Source organism: Panthera uncia, chromosome D1 (genome assembly GCF_023721935.1).
Source record: "Panthera uncia isolate 11264 chromosome D1, Puncia_PCG_1.0, whole genome shotgun sequence".
Taxonomy (NCBI): Eukaryota; Metazoa; Chordata; class Mammalia; order Carnivora; family Felidae; genus Panthera; species Panthera uncia.
The window spans coordinates 109,809,667-109,829,798 of record NC_064808.1 but is presented as its reverse complement, the minus strand read 5'-3'; the positions used below and the strand labels follow the sequence as shown (position 1 = coordinate 109,829,798).

Below are 20,132 nucleotides of genomic sequence, written 5' to 3'. Positions count from 1 at the left end.
CCCCATCCTATGGCCATGTCTTGACGAGTTCCAGCCTGTTCACAACCCCAACATTCCTTGGTCTCCTCAAAGCTTTCCTGCAGATGAGGGCATCCTTTTTCCAATCGCCTGGACCAAAACTGGCCAGAGGTCAGTCAGTAACCTCCGATGCGCCTCTCTCTGGGAATCCTTGCCAGCTGAACATCAGTGCGGGACTCTGGCCGACGGGGTTCCTAATTGATTGCCACCCGGCTTTCCTGGTACCGCTTGCCTACAGCTGCGCTGCCCAGCGGTCCTCCTGCTGCCGGTGTCTCCACCACAACTTGAAAGCTCACGCGCTTGACTAGGTTATGACCCGCCTCGGTTTGATACCCCTTTTGGATGTGTGTTTTTTGCCCTGGACTGAATCTCCTCATCGGCACCTGCTGGAGCTGTGTCTCGCTCTAAGAGAGTGGTTATGCTTAAACTGATTTCAAGGCTGCGCGAATCTCCGTCAGAAGTTAATATTGCGTGGGAGGATAGCATGGACAAGGTGGAAGACGGTCCAGGCCATGAGGGATGGTCGGTGTTGTGCAAGTAGAGATGGGGAGAGGGTTGAGAATCAGGGCAGCGTGAGCACAGCATGCAGTTAGACAATTACGAAGGCTGAACAACATCTCCCACGTGGCCTCCTCCCATCCCATCTGCCACTCTCCGGCTGACGCCCTTTATTTTGCTCTCTCTACACATGGCACATGCAGAATCCAGACGGCACGGCAACTGAGGGAATGTGGCCTGTGAGCCGGAGAAGATTCCAAGATGAATATGTAAGAAGAAGGTGGTGGGGCGCCTGGGTGTCTCAGTGGGTTAAGTGTGACACTCTTGATTTCAGCTCAGGTCATGATCTCACCAGAACAGTCCCCGTGTCGGGCTCTGCATTGACAGTGGACAGCCTGCTTGGGATTCTCTCTCTCTCCCTTTCTCCTTGCCCCTCCCTTGCTCATGCTCTCTAAATAAATAAATAAATAAATAAGTAAAGTTAAAAAAAAAAAGAAGTTTGTGCTGTTATCTGAACCAGGGAAGGCAGAAGAAAGAACAAGCCTGGGAAGGCCACATGTGTTAAGGGAACAGCAGAACCATAGGAGTCAAGTCTCTCCTGTCTCCAAGAATCTAAAGGGTTCCACACATGGCACAAAGGGCCATGAGCCCAACACTTGTCTGCCAGTTCTGAGGGTGAGTCAGAATCTTGTTTTGTCTCAGGGCTAACTGTCCTCCCCTGTTTTGATCTGCTGAGGTCTACACAATCAGGAACACCCTGTGCATTTAGTGCAGCTATCTCAGAGAACCACAATCTCGATGAACTTGTATGCCTTTAAAAGCAAAGACGTTAACTAGCACATGATGGAGACAAAGCTAAACTAGTGTGGGTTGACTTGAGGTCTCTGATCTAGCCTCAAGAAGAGCAAGACGTTTGACCCACAGAGGTCTGGAGTAGGATCTCGGTGAGACTGTGGACTAGTTGTGGATCACGGGAAAGTGTATCCCCCAGAGCCTGATTCCTGCAATAGTTAGACATTACTGTTTACTATTGTTTTTATGAAGCCTGAATGGATTGCACAAATAAAGCACCTTATATGGGGCCTGTAGATTGAAAGTCCACTTTTTCCTTACCCCTCAACCAAATAAAGGCATCCATTAGCCTGGAAGCATAAAAGAAAACAGCTTCAGCAGATTTTTCTTTGCCAAAACCTCCCCGAGATTGTGCCCACTTTCCACTTTCTCACTTCATATCATTCTCAGTGGAAAACGTCAATGTTGTCATCTCTACATCAAGTGTGCCCTCACTTGCTCGCTGGCTGCGGCACGATGAGTTTGGGACTGAGCACCCCCACCTTCACAAGTCTGAGCCAGTCCCAGGTGTGGGGTCCTCTCTCCTTCCCACAGTGGTGGACGTAGCGTGGCCCATGAGGCACAGTTCACAGATGGTATGGACAGAGATAACAGATGGAGGAAAGATAAGGCCAGTGGCTTTTGGGCCCCACGAGAGAATCCGGCCTGAAGGATACAGCTGTTATTCTGAGCATGGAGCCCAAACAGTAGTGGACACAACTCTTACACCACAACTGGAGATGGCCCTAAGACCTGCCAATCCGTCTACACTCAAATCATCCCGGGACACCGCAGCCACACTGCATGGAGTAAGTGGCACAGAACAGATGCACGGATGACGGGAGTAAGAACAGATGCACAGATGACGGGAGCGGTGCTGGGAAAGACAACTGGGGAAGCTGGAGGGAGAAAAACTTTATACTCAATAAATATGCTTTCTTCCTTTGGACTTTGGTCCATTATACTTCCAGTTCAGAGTCTAATGTGAAATACTTGAAGAAAAAATGTAAATGTTACATTTTTTTGAATGAAACAATCCCCTGTGGTGATGATTTGTGGTTAATTACTAAGTATTTCCGACTCCCCTCAGGCGCATGACAGGATGTTATGTGTGGATCCATGGCATTCAATGAGGCAAAGTGAACTTCCTTTGGCCAATGAAATGCAGACAGAAGGATGTTTGTTATATCCGCACAGAGTTGGGAGTCAGTGAGACACAGCAACAACCTTTCCCTCTGCACAGCAACAGACAAAGCTCGAGGGGGTGGCCATTCCATCTGCTGGGTCTGGAAGGAGGTAACTTGGAGTAGAAATCCCAACAGGACACCATGGTGGGCTTTTAGCTTTAACCCACAGAAAGTTGGGAGCTGTTCGTGAGCACAGCATAGCGTGGTCTAGCCTGGGTGACACTCATGCCATGGACTTTGGTCCCTTACCACCCTCTCCTCCCTGCAGCTCTCCAAGCATGCCCACCTGTTCCCATGACTTCACAGACACCCCAATCTCCCACAGCATCATCTGCTCTGTGTTGGGCTCCACACTCCTTCATCAAATGGCCCATTGATGCCTTTACTTGGTTATCTCACAGGAATTTCTAACTTTGGAAAGTGAGATGGTTCTTCCTCACTCTTAACTATCTCTCACAAAACTGCTCCCCTCCCAGTGCCCCTCAACTACCCTGGAGTCACTGCTACTCCCGGTACTCATGCTGGGAACCCAGTGGTTGCTGTGAACACCTTTGCCCTCAGGGACAGCCTGTTGCTGAATCAGATGATGTTAAGACGCAGCTCATGCCCATCACATGTCCCAGTCCCCCATCACCTCCTTTAATGTGTTGTCCAACTTGCAAAATGATTTCCTTCCAATTCTCTCCAGCTAGGGAACTCACTCAGCATACACACTGGCTTGTGTCGGTTTTTTACTTAAAAACTCCTTCAGCAAATCCATAATGCACTTAAAATACAATACAGCTCTTTAATACGTCAGACGTGACTGGATCCTTCCTACCTGCCTGATACCTTCTTACTCCACTTTCCAACACACTTTCCAACTTTCCAACACACTACTTTCCAACACACTACTCAGGCGCCCACCTTCTTTCAATTCCGGGAGCATGGCAAGATTCTTTCACCTCTGAGCCTTGACATTATTGTGCATTTTCTCTTCCTAGAATGCTGGATCTCCTTCCACCCACTGGCCTGGCCAACGGAATTTATGCATTTTTTTCTTCGTTCTTGTCCCAGAGGGACATTTTGGAACAACTGGGCTTTAGCTGGTAGCTCCCTCCCACCCCTAACATTACTCTCCCTTATCATTCTGTCATTTCTTTAATAATATTTTTACTATTTATAATTATATATTAATTTGTGTTCATGTTCTTTGATTTCTTACTCCCACCAGGCAGAACTCAAAGAGGTTGGGTCAAATGTTTTCCTCACTGTCCTACATGTTGTACTCAAGAAAGTGCCTGTCATGTAGGTGAATCAATAAAAGAATGACCAAGTCTCTGTAGGGTACCTGGAAAGGTGTGACGCATATAACTGAGTGATGATAAACCCACTTCAGCAAAACCATACAATTGGCAGGTCTACGGGAGCTATTATCGCTCAGGAGCTGCCAGCTACAAAATGGTAATGAGAGAATATTTTAATGAAAGAATGAGAAGGAAATGAGATATCTGGTCTCCAGGGCAGTCAGGGAGCACCACTGAAATAACACTTGGGTTCAAAAATGGTGGCTGGAGCCGGAGGAGCCAAGATAGAGGAACAGCATGGAAGTTTTTGTGTGTCTCGCATCCATGAAATACAGCCAGACCAACACTAAACTGTCCTGCACACCCAGAAAACTGATCTGAGGATTAACACAACAATCTGCACAACCTGAACCACAGAACTCTGCACGTACATGGTGCGGAGAGGTGAACTGGAGGAGAGAGAAGCCACAGAGGGCTGGAAGCTGTTTCTGCTTGTGGAGAGAGGACGGAGATGGGGTTGGGGGGAGAGTTTGGGAAAATCACCGCCCCCCCCTCAAAAGCAGCCACAGAGAAAGTGGAAAAGTGGGAACAGACACAGGGACTGAACTAAAAAGGGAGAAAGGAGAAAGGAGAGGGTTTAAATTCCATTCAGACTATAAACAGGGGGAGCGTAGAGTCTGCAACTCCACAGCTGATACCTGGCGGTGCTCTGGTGGGAAGGGCGAAGGCTGGTGCCAGATGCGTGTTGTGATTTTCCATAATCCCTGAGGCGCTGCTGCAACAGGATCGTGAAAATGTTCCTGGGGGTGCCTGGCTCCAGCCACTGCTCAGTGAGACCCTCTGGCAGAGGATCTGAGCTGGTCAAAGCCGCAGTCCCTCAGAAGCGAGGGGGCGGGAAACACAGCTGCATCTGAGATAAAACTCAGGAGGGAGGTGCCGCCTGGCAGCCTGAAGGCTTGGTCACGGACAGTGTAAAAGCGAGGAGTGAACGGAAGCCGGAGACAAAGGACGGGTGCCCGATTGCTGGTCGTGGAGAACAGAGTTCCGATACTAGAGACTGGGTAGCTGGGTGACGCCATTTTCACCACTCCAGCACATGCGCATAATGCACCTACAGGCATCATAACAATCCACCCCTGTAAACTAAGCAGCGCCATCTAGTGGATAACAGAGCCATTACACTAAGCCCTGCCTGACTGGGCCAACCTCTCTCTTCAGGAGCATGAGTCTTTCCCGCCTGCTTAGTTTACAGACTATAAAGCACTTCATAGTCTGACTTCTAGGGGAAACAGATGTAATTCCAATCGTATTTCAGTCTTTTCCCTACTCCATCTATTCAATTTTCTTTTTTCTCCTTTTTTTCTTTTCTTTTTTTTGAATACAGAAAGAGAAAAAGGTTATTTCTATTTCCAATTTTTATTAAAAATATTTTCTTTAATTTTTTTCTACTATATTTTTTACTTTTTTTGTCAATTTTTCAAATTGTATTTTACTTCCATCATTTCATTTTATTCTATTTCCTTGTATTCATTTTTTCAAAATTTCAAACATTTTCCTTCCCTACCCCTCTTTTTCTCCAATCTATCAAAGTCCTTTCAACACCTAGACCAAAACACACCTAGGATCTAGCATCATTTGTTTGGTGTGTGTGTGTGTGTGTGTGTGTGTTGTTTTAATTTTTTAATTTTAATTTTTTTACCTTATTAATTCCTTTTCTTACTTTAAAATGACAAAATGAAGGAATTCACCCCAAAAGAAAGAACAGGAAGAAATGACAGCCAGGGACTTAATCAACACAGATACAAGCAAGATGTCTGAACCAGAAATCAGAATCACAATAATCAGAATACTAGCTGGCATTGAAAATGAATTAGAATCCCTTTCTGTGGAGATAAAAGAAGTAAAAGCTAGTCAGGATGAAATAGAAAATGCTATAACTGAGCTGCAATCTCCAATGGATGCCATGGTGTCAAGGACAGATGAGGCAGAACTATGAATCAGTGATATAGAGGACAAACTTATGGAGAATACTGAAGCAGAAAAAAAGAGGGAGACTAAGGAAAAGAGCATGATTTAAGAATTAGAGAAATCAGTGACTCATTAAAAAGGAACAACATCAGAATCGTAGGAGTCCCGGAAGATGAAGAGAGAGAAAAAGACATAGAAGGGTTATGTGAGCAAATCATAACAGAAAACTTTCCTAACCTGGGAAAAGACATACACATCAAAATCCAGGAAGCACAGAGGACTCCCATTAGATTCAACAAAAACCAACCATCAACAAGGCATATCATAGTCAAATTCACCAAATTCTTAGTCAAGGAAAGAATCATGAAAGCAGCAAGGGAAAAAAGTCCTTAACCTACAAGGGAAGACAGATCAGGTTCACAGCAGACCTATCCATACAAACATGGCAGGTAAGAAAGGAGTGGCAGGATATATTCAATGTGCTGAATCAGAAAAATATGCAGCCAATGATTCCTTATCCAGTAAGGCTGTCATTCAAAATAGAAGGAGAGATAAAAAGTTTCCCAGACAAACAAAACTTAAAGGAGTTTGTGACCACTAAACAAGCCCTCAAGAAATTTTAAGGGGGACTCTCTGAGGAGAGAAAAGTCGAAAAAAAACGGTGGCTGGATTCCAAACTAGTTTTGTTTCCATGCCTGTGAGTGATAACATGCAGTAGATGATTTGCTAGGTTCTTAAGCTCCAATATTCTAGAATTCTATTTTCCAACATTGTTCAGACCCAGTCCTACTGGACAACTACGGGCTAAGCTCTTTCTTCCTTAGATGTGTAAGGAATGCTTACGATATCTGGGAGGTAAAAATAAAGATCCTGTTGGTGGAGAGAATGGGAGAGGGTACATGACCACCATATGCCACATCCCTGGAGCATGTGTTTCCATTACACCTACCAGCAGAACAGCTGTTAAGTGCTCAGTCCACCCTGTGGTCCTTATATTAAAAATGAATTATTCTACAAAGAAGGAACAGGTCAAAAATAAAAATCTTTATTAAGTAGCAAATAAAACACCCACGGAAATACGTTCTCTGACTAGTGCACATGGATGTATCCAACTTCTAGTCAATGTAATTCAACAGCAAGTGAAGTGGCCCAGATAAATGCTCCATGACATGTGAAAGTGCCTGCAAGGCTCCTCTTCTTTGGCCACTGCACACACAGGAAAAATTCATCCCTCTGACTTAAAATAAAATAGGTGAATAATTATTAGATTCATTTAAAATGAATCTATCTCTTTCACTTCTCACTTAACAATATAACCAGTTGTTACTCTTCAATACACGTGTCACCATCTTGGCATTCGGGTCAAACTCAAAGTGTAACGGTCCTCTGAAGAAATGGAAAAATCCTGTAAGTATAGATGAGGAAAATGATGAGACATTCTTCAAATAAATCAATTTTGTAACATGCAAAGCTCAGAATGAGAGGGAACTAATAACGAACGGCATTTATTCAGTTGTTACTCTGCGCCAGCCACTGTGCTGAGTGCTTACACGCTTTATGTCTTCTCTCTTAACTAAAAAAGTGTGAGATGTCACGAATGGGGGTAAAAATGAGAACTAGGGAGGTTTTGCAATTTCTGCAAGGTAACATCTCTAATGAAAGGTGGAGAGAGAACTCCATCTCTTCTGACTTCAAAGCCAGGGCTCTAAAACATTGGATTGTACTGCCTCCATACTGACAATATTCTATGGTATTTTAAATACCCCACTTCCCCCTCTAGGTCCTAAAGTGCAGGTTGGGAGGTAACTGGACCCAGGAGAATCAGGTCAACAACACAAAGCACTGGAGGTCATTTCCTACTCTATGCACAAAGGTCAAGATACCTTAGCAATAAGATCACACGCCTCATGACTGTTGAGCCCCAGCATCTCCCTCCAAAATGCCTTCAGAACAAGCACGCATGTCACCATCCCACCTAGCCAAGACCAGGAATTGAATTTTGTGTATTTTGAGCATAAGGGAAGACTACTATTTATTTACAAATGAATTACTCAATGTAGGCAACTACAGACTTCAACACAAGGCCACACAAGGCCCCCTGGGATGGGACGGGAGAGAGGAGAATGGCAGCCTGCCATCAGTAACCTGGCTCATACTTGCTTGTGTTTTTTTTACCAAATAGTGACCTGATGAATACTGACTACGGTGTGAGGAAGCACCCTTTCATTTTATGTGCAGGTATGAAACAGAGACTTGGAAAGTATCCAGGAAAAATAAATGTAAGCTAAAAGTTAAAATTTTCAAAAGTTTAGAGAATAAAGGGTATAAGACTGAATGATTTGAAGATTGACTCTCCACATCATTTTGATTCCATAAAATGCCCCATAGTGTCCCCACTGGCGATGAAGTGGGTGCCTTCTTACCAAATTCCTGAAATACAGCATCAACCTTCGGCCCAACTCCTGGAAAGTCGTCAGCTATTAGTCTGGGGAAGCCTTGCTCCATGGACTGGCTATTTTCATCAAATCTGTACCAAGTGAAAGAAATACAGCCCAACATTGTTCAGAGGCCCCATTACATACGACAGTATGATATCAACATCAAGCAGAGGCCCCATTGCATACAACAGTAGGAAATAATGTTACTGCTCCAGTGTGGAATCCCAGATAATTCTCAGGTAGGGTAAAGAAGTGGTAAGCATTTTCAGGACTACAAAAATGTGCAACTTTCCTAGACCGTAAGCTTAGCACACAAACCAACGTTTACTCCAGAGGCAAGGATATCATGCTATTCCATCGGGGCTCCATTTGTATGTCTGAGGTCAAGTTTCTGAGCCTCAACACAGAGCCCAAGTGCCTTTCTGCCACAAATGCATGAGGACTGCATACATATAAGATGAGAAGTGAATTAATCATTTGGCTAAAAACAAACTCTGGTTATTTATCACACTTGCCCTGTAGATCATGTCTCTACAGCCTGATACACCTGGGCTTCCTATGGTGGCTTGCTGTCTGGACCTCAGGTGGCCTCTCGTGATGTCTTCTGCTGTCTGGATATATGACCCGGGGACCAGCCATTCTGAGAGCCCTATATTATATCTGAGAAGTGGGGTAACTCTAAGCCGTCTTCTTCATAATCAGGAAGTTGGAGGTTAGACCAAGTTAGAGGGTGGGACTGGAGGGAGGATATCCGTAAAGAAAGAACCTAACGTCCCTAACCAGGCTCCTTACAGAGTCATTCCAACCGCGTCTTACAGCCAGTATTTGTCCTCTACAAAGAAGTACGTTTTCTTCTTTTCCTCATCAGAAACAGCGGCATCTATTTTTCCCAAGGCTGGAGGAAAACCCAGGGTGTGGATGTCTTTTGGATAACCTGTTTGTACCTCAGTTCCTCTGATGGCCCAGAAGTGATTTCCTTTGAAAAAAGGAAGCCAAGAAATTTTAGTGAAACCTTGTGGTTTTAGAGAAGCTATTAGCACATTGTTGTGGGAAACAGGAAATTCTGGTTTTAGTTCCAACCACTAACCCAACGCCCAGGTGACAGTATTTAGCAAACATTCCCTGAATGAGTGAATGAATGAATGAGTAGTTAACTCTGGTCTCTGTCCTTTCTGGGTCTTATATTTATTATCTATAAATAATACAGTTGATTGCAGTTTGTAATTACAGTGACTCGTCCTGGTCATCTCTTAAAATTGCTGGTGACTCCTTGGTCTGAGTTTCTACCTAGGAACCCTCTTGTAACTGCACATCACAAAGTCAGGTACTTATTGGATACTTTTCTTGGGTCCCACATGGTCACTAGTCCAGACTGTGCTTCTTATGAATAGCCTAGGAGGCCACCCAAATGTGAGTGAATCAGGACACTGAATGCTCATCAGTCTCTCTGCTTTTACTTCATCACAACCCCTGCCATGCCCCGAATCCCTCCCTAACGTTATTGCCAGGGTAACTGACCTAAAACACAGTCTGTCGTGTGTCTGTCTTGCCTCACCCGAATGACCTGCACCTGTCTGGGCAGCTCCAGATGTACTCTTGCCTTTGTGTAGACTGTCCCTCCTCCTTGAAGGCCTTTCCACTCTACACACTCGGTACTTTTCCACACAACAAAGTTCTCCGTCAGCACTCATCTTGACCATCATCCCGTCCCAGGGTCTTTGCTGAGCCCTGGATGCAGGGCCAGCGCTGTCCCCCATGGCACCTGCGAGCTCCTCTCAATCCCAGCTCTTATCATTCCTAACGCGTTCGATTTCAGCCCTGCTGCCCTCTCCAGAATAGGAGCCTCTTTCGGGTTTGAACTACACTAAGAAGTACCCTGCCTGGCACATTGCAAGGATAAATAAGTGTCACATAAATTACCGGGTGAAAGCAACGCCTCAGAGTTAGAGAACATTTACAGTAGCCAATGCAACTTCAGGTGATTTCATTTTTTCCTCATAAAAGTGAGATTGTCAGAAATACCTGACTTTTAAAAATCCCCACAGAGTTTGATGTTTACAAACACTCCCAAATAACTCTGAAGCAAGGGGAAAAATTAAAAATGGAAAAAAATTTCTAAAAACTTAAAAATGAACACAATGAAACTACTACACATCAAAACTGGTAGGAATGGAACAAAAGTTGAGAAGACAGGGATATTTTTAGGCATAAATGTTTATACCAGGAAAGAAGAAAGGGCTGGGAGTACCAAACTGAAGTTATAAAAAACAGTAACAGAATACATTCAAAAACAGCAAAAACGTGGGCAATAGTGACGTGGACAGAAAATCAAAATGCAGAGAGGGGATGACACAGCTGAGAGTCCTCTGAGATGCCGAATGAAATTGTTAAGTATCCTGTTATCCGATGAGATGGGCGAAGAGAGAGGCACAAAGACCCAAGAGCAGGAAGGAGAAAGGCAACAGAACTTCAGCGATAAGTGAAATAACAAAATAATACTCAGAAAGCTTCATCCCAGTCGATTTGAAAATGGACAGAATGGACACATTCCTAGGAAGATATGTTAGCAGCGCTGACTCCAGAAGTTAAAGAACTCAAAGAGCATATTCACAGTGGAAGAGACTGAACCAGCAGGTGTAAAATCTGAGAAAGGGCCAGAGAGTCCTGGCCGCCTGTTAGTGTCAACACGCTGACACGGTGTTCTCCACTCCAGTTCCAGCATGCGGCCATCGTCCCCGGCTCGTCCTCCCTGGCTCGTCCTCCCTGGCTCGTCCTCCCTGGCTTGTCCTCCCTGGCTCATTCTCCTCCAGCTGTACCCTGGCTATTCTCGGCCTTTGCTTTCCCACGCAAGTTAGGGAACCGATTTGTCAAGTTCCATGAAAACTATTTTGGCATTTGAATGGAAAATATCTTGTATTTATAGATAAGTTGATATTTTTACTACACTGTCTCTATGTTTCCTACATTACATTATTACTATTTCCCTGTTCATGAACGTGGGGTAGCTTCTATTATTTAGGTATCATTGAATTTTTTTTTTTTAAGCAGGCTTCATGCCCGGTGCATAGAGCCCAACGTGGGGCTTGAACTCATGACCCTGAGATCAAGACCTGAGCTGAGGGGCACCTGGGTGGCTCAGTCAGTTAAGCATCAGACTTTGGCTCAGGTGATGATCTCACTGTTCGTGGGTTCAAGCCCTGTGTTGGGCTCTGTGCTGACAGTTCAGAGCCTGCAGCCTGCTTCTAATTCTGTGTCTCCCTCTCTCTGCCCTTCCCCTGCTTGTGCTCTGTCTCTCTTTCTCAAAAATAAGTACACATTAAAAAAAATTTGGGGGAGCCTGGGTGGCTCAGCCAAAGTTAAGCATCTGACTTTGGTTCAGGTTATGATCTCACAATTTGTGAGTTTGAGCCCCACGTCGGGCTCTGTGCTGACAGCTCGGAGCCTGGAGCCTACTTCAGATTCTGTGTCTCCCTCTCTCTCTCTGACCCTCCCCCACTCACACTCTGTCTGTCTGTCTCTCTCAAAAATAAATAAACATTAAAAAAATTAAAAAGAAATTGTTTTAACAAAAAGACTTGACCCGAGATCAAGAATTTGGACACTCAGCCAGGTGCCCCAGTGTCACTGAATAATGGAAAGTAAAACTTAGAATGTTCTTATACACATCTTGTCTAAGTATTGGCACTAGGTCTTTGCAGTAATAAATCATATAAAATTTAACATAATGGAGAAAATTCACGTCAGTGAAATTTTGGCAAGAGAACTTTTCCAACAGCTTAAAATTCTTATATCTTATTTGCCTTTAAACACAAAGACGGTATCCTTGTTATTAACTTCATAGGCAGCATCCAAGCCTGATGGGAGAGAGGGCCAAAATGTAGAAATCAAATGAAATTCAGGTTCAAGGTTCCAGCGAGATCTACGCCAAAAATATCTGGAAAACATAAAAATTAATTACAATTGTTTTTCTCCTTTCAGTGTATATATAAAAGAACATATTCTCTCTCTTTCCATCAATGACAACTCAGAAGTCTGTACTGGGCCATCTTCTTTCCTATGATCCAAGGTGATGAAATCCATGGTAATATAACTACTTAGCTCAGTGCCCATTGAAGGGAAGGAGAATTCTACTCTACCTTCAGGTAGAATTAAATTTATGTGAGGCAGATTAACCAGAGAAAAAAAACCGAAGTTGTATTACGTGCATGTGGAGGCCCAATAATGAAATTGGGACCCAGAGAAGTGAGTGACGTAGGGAATTGTCATAGTTTCGAGACAAAGAAACCATAAATCTGTGAGGCATTGACAGAGCAAGGAGAACTGAACTGTGGGATCTTTAATTAGTAAGGAATCCTCAACGGACTTTGGGCTGGGGGAGCACATAGTAAAAAGTAGCAAGGGTTGTTTACCCAGCCTTCTTGGCTCTAAACGTCCCATCTCTGGGGATGAAGATGTGTCTTTACCGCTTGGTACAGAGACGGCACCTTTCCCCTGGAGACTTATTTCCTGCACAGGCTGTCTCTTAAGTAATTTTTATTTAATCGATAAGCTACACCACTCTAGAAGTCCATAAAATGGTATGTATATTATGCCCTCATTAGTATTTTTTTTAAAAGTAAGAAAAAACATACCCATTTATGTTTGTATGTGAATAGAATAGCTTTGTAAAGAGATGAAGGAAGTTGTTAGCAGTGGTTGAACCTACGGGGAGAATAGGGACTACCTAGGTCAGAGACGGGAGAGAGATTTCGCTTTTCCTTCTGTGTTTTTTGGTGCTATGTTAATATTGTGCCAGAGACATATATCACTTTTTCTCAAATTAATCAGTTTAAATAGTAGCATTTGTTAGCACAGGTCAAGGTACGGCTCGACTTCCAGAAGTAGAAGTTACCTGGTTTATGATAGTTAAATACACCAATACACCAATCATTCAGTTGTTCGCCTTACACACTGCATGTCCTGGGCCCGTTATAGGCCCCCAGGATCAAAGAGTGAACAACACAGAGAGAACCCCGTGCCTTCACCTGGCTTACATTCTAGTGACCCAGAATCATCCTTCGTACGTCTGTAAAAAAAATGATCCAGGCTACTTTAAGGAGATGATAAAATGCAATAAGAACCAGATCTGAATGATTGTAAAGTGTAGAGGAAATATCTTATTTAAATATTTCTGTCAAGTTTCTGTTTTCCTTTTGAAGCATTGTACATTAAAAGAATAGATAGGGAAATAGAATCTTCTGGTCTGACCTGTCTTTAAAGAACAGGATTTCTCCCCTCAGAGAGCTGACGGCATCGAAGGACAAAGCAGGATCGCACGTGGCTGGTGTCCCAGGTTCTGGAGGCACAGATTCCGTGGGTGCCGCGGGGCCATCAGGGGATGACATAGGGGGAGGTCCTAAAGGAAACAGATGTGGGGACCAAACATGAGGAGAAATGGGATGCTTCCGTCAATTTCTATGCTTTCCAAACACTCTCTGAGTGTGTTGAGACGGATTGCAAATGCTTTATGCAGCATTTTAAAGCTTTCCCGAAGACCATGGCTGCAAAGCTCCAATGCCTCCTTTTTCCAGCATCACTCACCATACGGGGACTGGATGCCGTTCACATCATCTTGGGCAAGTGGAAGCGGGTCAGGTCTGTGCGTGGGTTGTAGACGGGATACATCAAAGCTGTGGGGTCCGCCGAGTGATAGAGACCCAGGGAATGGCCGAGTTCATGAGCAGCAACGAGGAATAAGTTGGTTCCTATTTGAAAAACCATAAATGTTCAGAATTGAAAAGCTGTTCTGTGAACACATACGTATAAACACATGCCAGTGACTATCCTTGGGACCACGTGGTACTATTCTCCTTATTTGTGGATTCGTTCGTTGATTGGCATATTCCATACTTCATAGAAATTTAATTATTTTTCAAGGTTGACTTGAAGTCAATATAATAAGAGATGGTTTCACCATATTCCTCCTCCCCAGTTTTCTCTTCAGCCAGGAAAACCTGGTCATTTTGCCTAGACTGACAGTGATAAACATTGTTTCCAAAATAATTTTTTGGAAGTACCAAGACTACATGTCAATACAGATAACTCTTCATTGTCTCTACAAATACAAAGTTAGTTATTGTTCAAATTTAGTAACATGTGCCAGCTGTAACCTAAGTTCAAATTAATCACAGGGTATTCGCCATGTTCCTCCACTCTTACACAACAAAACTAGTCATTTCCTGTGAGGACTTAATCTGACTTGTCCTTCCTCTTCTTCAAACATAATCACACAATTTTTGGTGGTTAACAAACGTCTTCTGTAGTCAGTGCCAATGGATAGGTACAATCTCTAGCTTAGAATAGAAATATGTCCAATAACAGCTTTCTGCAGCACAAACACAGCTGGCTTCAGCTTTTCTTTACCTTCTAAAAATTTTTATTGAAATTAATAGTAGAAATTATTTAAGCAAGTCTCCAAGCAATTATGCAGAAAAGAATGGTCGTTCCAATAAAGCAAGATCGTTGTTCGCGGCACGTGTGTACCCTCAGCAAAGATGCTCTTTGCATTTGCACCGAACATCCCGACCCACCTTGAAAATAACAGTTGTTCAACTGTGTGTTTCCAAACTTTAGAAGCCCCTCGAAAAAAAATGTAGTTAATTTTGGTCATTGTGTTTAAACTTAGTAAAGTCTTTCAGAATTAATTTAGAAAAAGAAAAGGCTCCTAATGTAAAGATAGTTATATGTTTCCTTAAAGAGATGACTTAACAATTTCCTTTATTTTCTGGCATTTTGCTGATCTTTTAAGAGAAAAGGAGGCAAATGGAAAGAAAAGAAGAAACCCCAGGGCACATTTTAGGTTGGAACCAATTCAGTGCAATTCCTTCTACCTTTGTCATTGCTAGTTAAAGAAATGAGAAGCATTTGTTAACATGCTGATCCTAAAAAAGCTCCATGGGACCCTGAGCCGTGGAAATAAGATTGAATGGTGCCTCCCATATTGTGCTTGTTGGGAGCAAGGAAGCAAACACAGACATTAGAAAATGTTCATCAATGATGATTGAAACACCAGTGCTTCTAGCTGTTAGCACTCAAACCATCACAAATTTTAGTTATTAGGATGTTACATTTACTGCTCATACTGAATGATCTAACTATTCTTGGATAGCGTTAGACGTTGTTCCTGAAACCATCCAGAGAACCTGGTGCCCACCTGATTTATCCTTCCTCCACAGCTCGTCATCATCAAAGTGAACATCTCCATCTAAACCAGGGCCAGGTGGATAGGCATGAGCCAAAACGTTTCCTGATCCATCAAAAGGGATAAAGTCTCCATGTTCTGGCAGAGGGAAAAAAAATAATGGTAATACAAGCGTTTAGAATTTCTTTATGCCCTTTTCCAGTAAGCGCCAGATAGATGATACATGTAATTTTTTTTTTTACCTCTAACCGCAAAAAAGATCATTATGTCAGCCTCTCCTTCGGAAATCTTGGAGAAAGTAAGTGGTGTCACCTCCTCCCAGGCTTTCAGAGCCTTCTCAAAGGCAGAGTCAACAGCCTCTCTCGGCAAATCCAGTGTGTAATTCACAATCCTTTAAGAAAAAAATCGAAGAGATTATTTTCCCCTGCGATGGTACTTGGTAAAATCGCAGTGTGACGTGATTGTTACCTTTGGACCCGTTACCTGTAGGTGAGGTGAGTTTTCCTCCACTTCGGCAGGCCAGGGAAGGCGGTGAACTGGCCCACGTCGGGAACGCCGCACCGGGGCTTGCGTATCATCGCCAGAGTGTCAGGGTCCAGCTTCCCCGTCACCTCCAACCCGAGGAACTTCTGCATTTCTCGGACTTTTTTAACGACAGGTCCGCTGTGCCTTCTTCTGACAAACTGTGTCACATCCTTTGCGAGGTCGTAGTAGTTCTCCAGGTGTTGCTAGTGGGATGTTAAACAACAAAAACTTCACTGCGTAATTTAAAAGATCAAACTGGCTTTATTGAACAGGTCTTGAGTTAGTCAGCAACCCATCTAGGGAGTGTAAAGGACGTGTGTCCACCTAGAGCAAAGGAACGGTGTTAAAGGCAGGAAGGGGGCAGAAATATACAGTTACTCCACTCCTGGTTCAAGACTTAACGGGGATTAAATCTTTTGCCTAAACACGATGAGTAACAACATGAACAGTATTACCTGAAATTATTGGAAAGTCACAATGAGCATGTTCCTCGGCCCTAATTATTTCCACCAAAGAAATTCTAAAGCCAGAGAAGTTTCGAGCACTTCCCATTTGTTCCTCCCCTTAGCGCCAAAGCAGCCGCCAGTGTGTTCATACAACCTCGAGGAGCTCAGACTTCTAGTCCCTATTCCCTTCCTGCACCTCTCTTCCCTCTCTGCTCAAACGTAGGGACACCCACCTCTAGCACTCGAGGTGTCCGATGCTACCTTAGTCCAACACAGTGACTGACAATCAAACCAGCCTAGTTTGTGTTGCAAGACCAAGCAGGCAGCTTCCTTTTCCCTGGGGGACTGGCCAGTGGCTGCAGTGGCCGCCATCACGATGTACCTGGACAAGATCCGTGCTCGGGTCCTTTTCCCTCACTGCTCCATTCAGTGGATGAGCAGAGCAGACTGGCAGACAAAACAGCACAAGGATTGCAGGATGCTTCATAGCTCAGGAAAATATCTTGCCTATTGGCTTGGGTGTCTACCCTCCAGGGGCTGTCCCTTTCTAGGGTGATGGTGCTTATATCCGAAGAGCATGATTCATGCTCGTGTTGTTTTTATTTTATCTGAACATCAAGAATATTCTTAAAAATTTAATGTAAAGCTGACCTGGTCCACATCAGAATTTCCCTTCCCTTCAACTTTTCAACTTGGGTAATGTAATCGTGATTAATTTCCAAGAAATGGTAAAGGTGATTTGGTCTACATCAGAACTTCCCTTCCCTTCAACTTTTCAACTTGGGTAATGTAATCGTGATTAATTTTCAAGAAATGGTTTCTGTGTTTGGAAAGAGGAAAAATAAAGAACTGTTCACCTCTGTGTGTTTCCTGAGAAGTAGCTGAAAAGCCTAGTAACACATCATATGTAGAGACATTTGGAAGCAGTGACCTTTTCTTTTAAAAAGACTGTATTTTGGGGCGCCTGTGTGGCTCAGTCGGTTAAGCGGCTGACTTCCGCTCAGGTCATGATCTCACGGTCTGTGAGTTCGAGCCCCGCGTCGGGCTCTGGGCTGACAGCTCAGAGCCTGGAACCTGTTACAGATTCTGTGTCTCCCTCTCTCTCTCTGACCCTCCCCTGCTCATGCTCTGTCTCTCTCTGTCTCAAAAATAAATAAATGTTAAAAAAAAAAAGACTGTATTTTAAACTCAAATATAAGAAGGTTAGGTAGAAGTCGATGAATGGAAATAAAGGACAGGCACCGCTTTGGTCTAAATGTGGGCATTGTTATCTAGAAGATATTAGAAGAGCTATTTCATTTCTTGAGTCGTAAAACCCAGTCACCGCTGCTTTTCAGATGGATTTGCTGTCCCTGGGGTGGGGCTTGCTTGGGAAGGAAGCAGGTGGTGGAAAGGAAGGTCCGCAGAGGGGAGGACGGAGCACATACTGATTCCCCTGTGGCCTGGCTTGTGCTGGATGGAGGCTATGGATTTCAGAAGGAAAGACACGCTCACAGAAACCAGTCTGTAAAAACCCATTAAATTGGAATGGAAATACCTCCTACCTTCTTGGCTTTAAGAAAAACCTCCTCGGTTCCTCGTCTGCAAGTACACAGGGCAAGAAGACGGACTGAGATATGTCACAGGGAATGATGTCAGACCCTCCCCATGCAGCCACTCACCTCTGCACACAAACAGCACTTTGTCTCTTTCCTTTTCTCAGCCAAACGCTGTGTTTTTCACATCATACGTCTGCAATACCTTATTTTTACCCAGTTAACCTATTAATACAGACAGCCCTAAAATTCTTGTAGAGTAGAATTAAGATTTTCTCTCGCTACAGACAAATTAACTCTACATGATAGGAGTCTAAGTTCATGAGTGTGCAGGAATCACCCATCAGCCCACCTGCCATTTAAGCCCCACCGAGGCAGACAGAGCTGGAAGAAGCGTGGGGTTGCCCTGAGCCAGTCCCGTCCACCTGTGGCTGATGGAGCCACAGGGTCAGCTCTACCACAGTGGCATGGAACGGACCTCAGCTGGAGAATGAGGGACGTGGGGCTCTGAGAAAGTCAGTGGGACTTAGAGCAATCTAAGTGGGACTTAGAGTATCATTTTTGCGGACCACTGTTTTGGCCTCTGTAGAAACAGGGTGGATGTAACCCGACTCGCAGGGAGGTTGTTTTAGGCTTGGAACAAGTCTCTTACCAGACAAAGCTTGTTGGCCTGACAGCTCCGTGGCAATGGTCCCAGGCACGGATGGGGCACACTCTGGGAGTCCTCGTCTTTATCTGAGTCATAATATTATTGCTGTCAAGCGTCCTGTTGATGGATCTTACGATGTGGTCATGACACAATGAGAATTGATGTGGTGGTAAGTGCTGTGATTACAACTGTCGAAACACCACAGCACAGGCCTCACACGAGCGGTGCTGGCGTGTACCGTGTCCTCCACTCACCCACCACACTGCGAAGGAATTGATGACCTGGGGCGGGAAGAGCACTACAGGTTTGTCTGTAAGTCATTCGTGGCTTTGTCAAGCTTCTTAAAGCGTGTGTATGGTCAGGCAAGTATAGAACTGCTCCTTAAAGAAAGGAGAAACCTTTCTAGGGATATGCCAGGCCCTAAAAGTGTGTTATTTCCCATGCTCAAAACAATGCCATGGTGTAGATTAGGATCAGAAAAATGAAGTAAACCAGCAAACAAGTGATAAGTGATTACTCAGAATCCTAACCACTGCAACTTATATTTCCATCAACGAGCCTTTCGGCTCGAACCTTTGTTCTGCCCCCAATGCCTTTCTCTCACCTTTGTACACTTTTTGTTGGTTTTTCTCATTCTCGACACCTGGGAAAGGGCCTTCAACTGACCTCCGTAGCTTGTGTTGTCTTCTCAACGCTCTGCCCATCCTGTGAATCCGGGCTTTTCCTTTGGTCTGTGTCCACCTGGTCCATCACCTGACCTTCTGGTGCCGGAAGGCGGAGGGAGGCCAGTGATGTATCCTCCAGCCTGAGAAGTCACTGTAATGCCAAAAAACAAGGCAAGCCACTGCGCACCATTCACGTGGAGTTTTATTCAGGGTAACTTACTGACAAGGCAGCTGGGTGGATGACCCATGTGGTAGGTACTGTGTGGCCCTACCACACAGCTATTCTCCCCTCCCTCCTCTCTCCCATTCTCTGCTCCTTATCCCCAGCTCTTAGGAAGCGAGGGGCACAGTGGTGCAGTCACAGGGTAGTTCTCTAAGGTGGATGCCACCTGTGCACTGGTGGGGGGGGGGGGAGAGATGGACTCAGTGTGGCCTGCACCCTTATGTGGGGGTTGTACGGATGCCATCCAGATAGAACCTGTCTATGATTCATCTTATCCTGTAACCAAGCCTGAGAAATGTAGGACGCTCCCCACTTAGGGACGGTCCAGTTCTTGGAAAAACTGGTTACCTATCAATTTTCAACATCCAGCAACCTCTGATTCCAAGACTGTAGATACACACATAACCCTAAATGAGCTGTGTCATGATACCAGCTACAATAATGTGCAACTTCTTCTTTCATTGGAAAGTCTTGATATTATTACAGGTTGCGGTTATCATCCTGGGTCACAGGTGAGGACAATGAGAAGTCCACTTCCTTTCCCATGCTTTTAAATAGCCTTTGTTGCAGAGTGGGAACATAGTTTACTGCTGAATTTTCACCCATTGTATTTCCTTCCTGGTATTTCGGTAAGTATTTTAAATAACAAGTTTCTGACATGATAAAGACTATCAGCTAAGGAG

At 44.3% G+C, this 20,132-nt stretch overlaps 1 protein-coding gene across 1 annotated transcript; it reads right to left on the bottom strand.

Moving 5' to 3' along the window:
• Positions 1–6,828: 6,828 nt before the first annotated feature.
• LOC125910782 (stromelysin-1-like) lies at positions 6,829–16,864 on the bottom strand. The gene is given in 11 exon segments (XM_049614283.1): positions 6,829–7,193; positions 8,212–8,315; positions 9,043–9,202; positions 12,027–12,160; positions 13,474–13,621; positions 13,807–13,848; positions 13,851–13,970; positions 15,419–15,544; positions 15,649–15,797; positions 15,890–16,134; positions 16,760–16,864. Coding segments are annotated over 11 exon segments (1,434 nt in total). The 3' UTR covers positions 6,829–7,092.
• Positions 16,865–20,132: the final 3,268 nt, after the last annotated feature.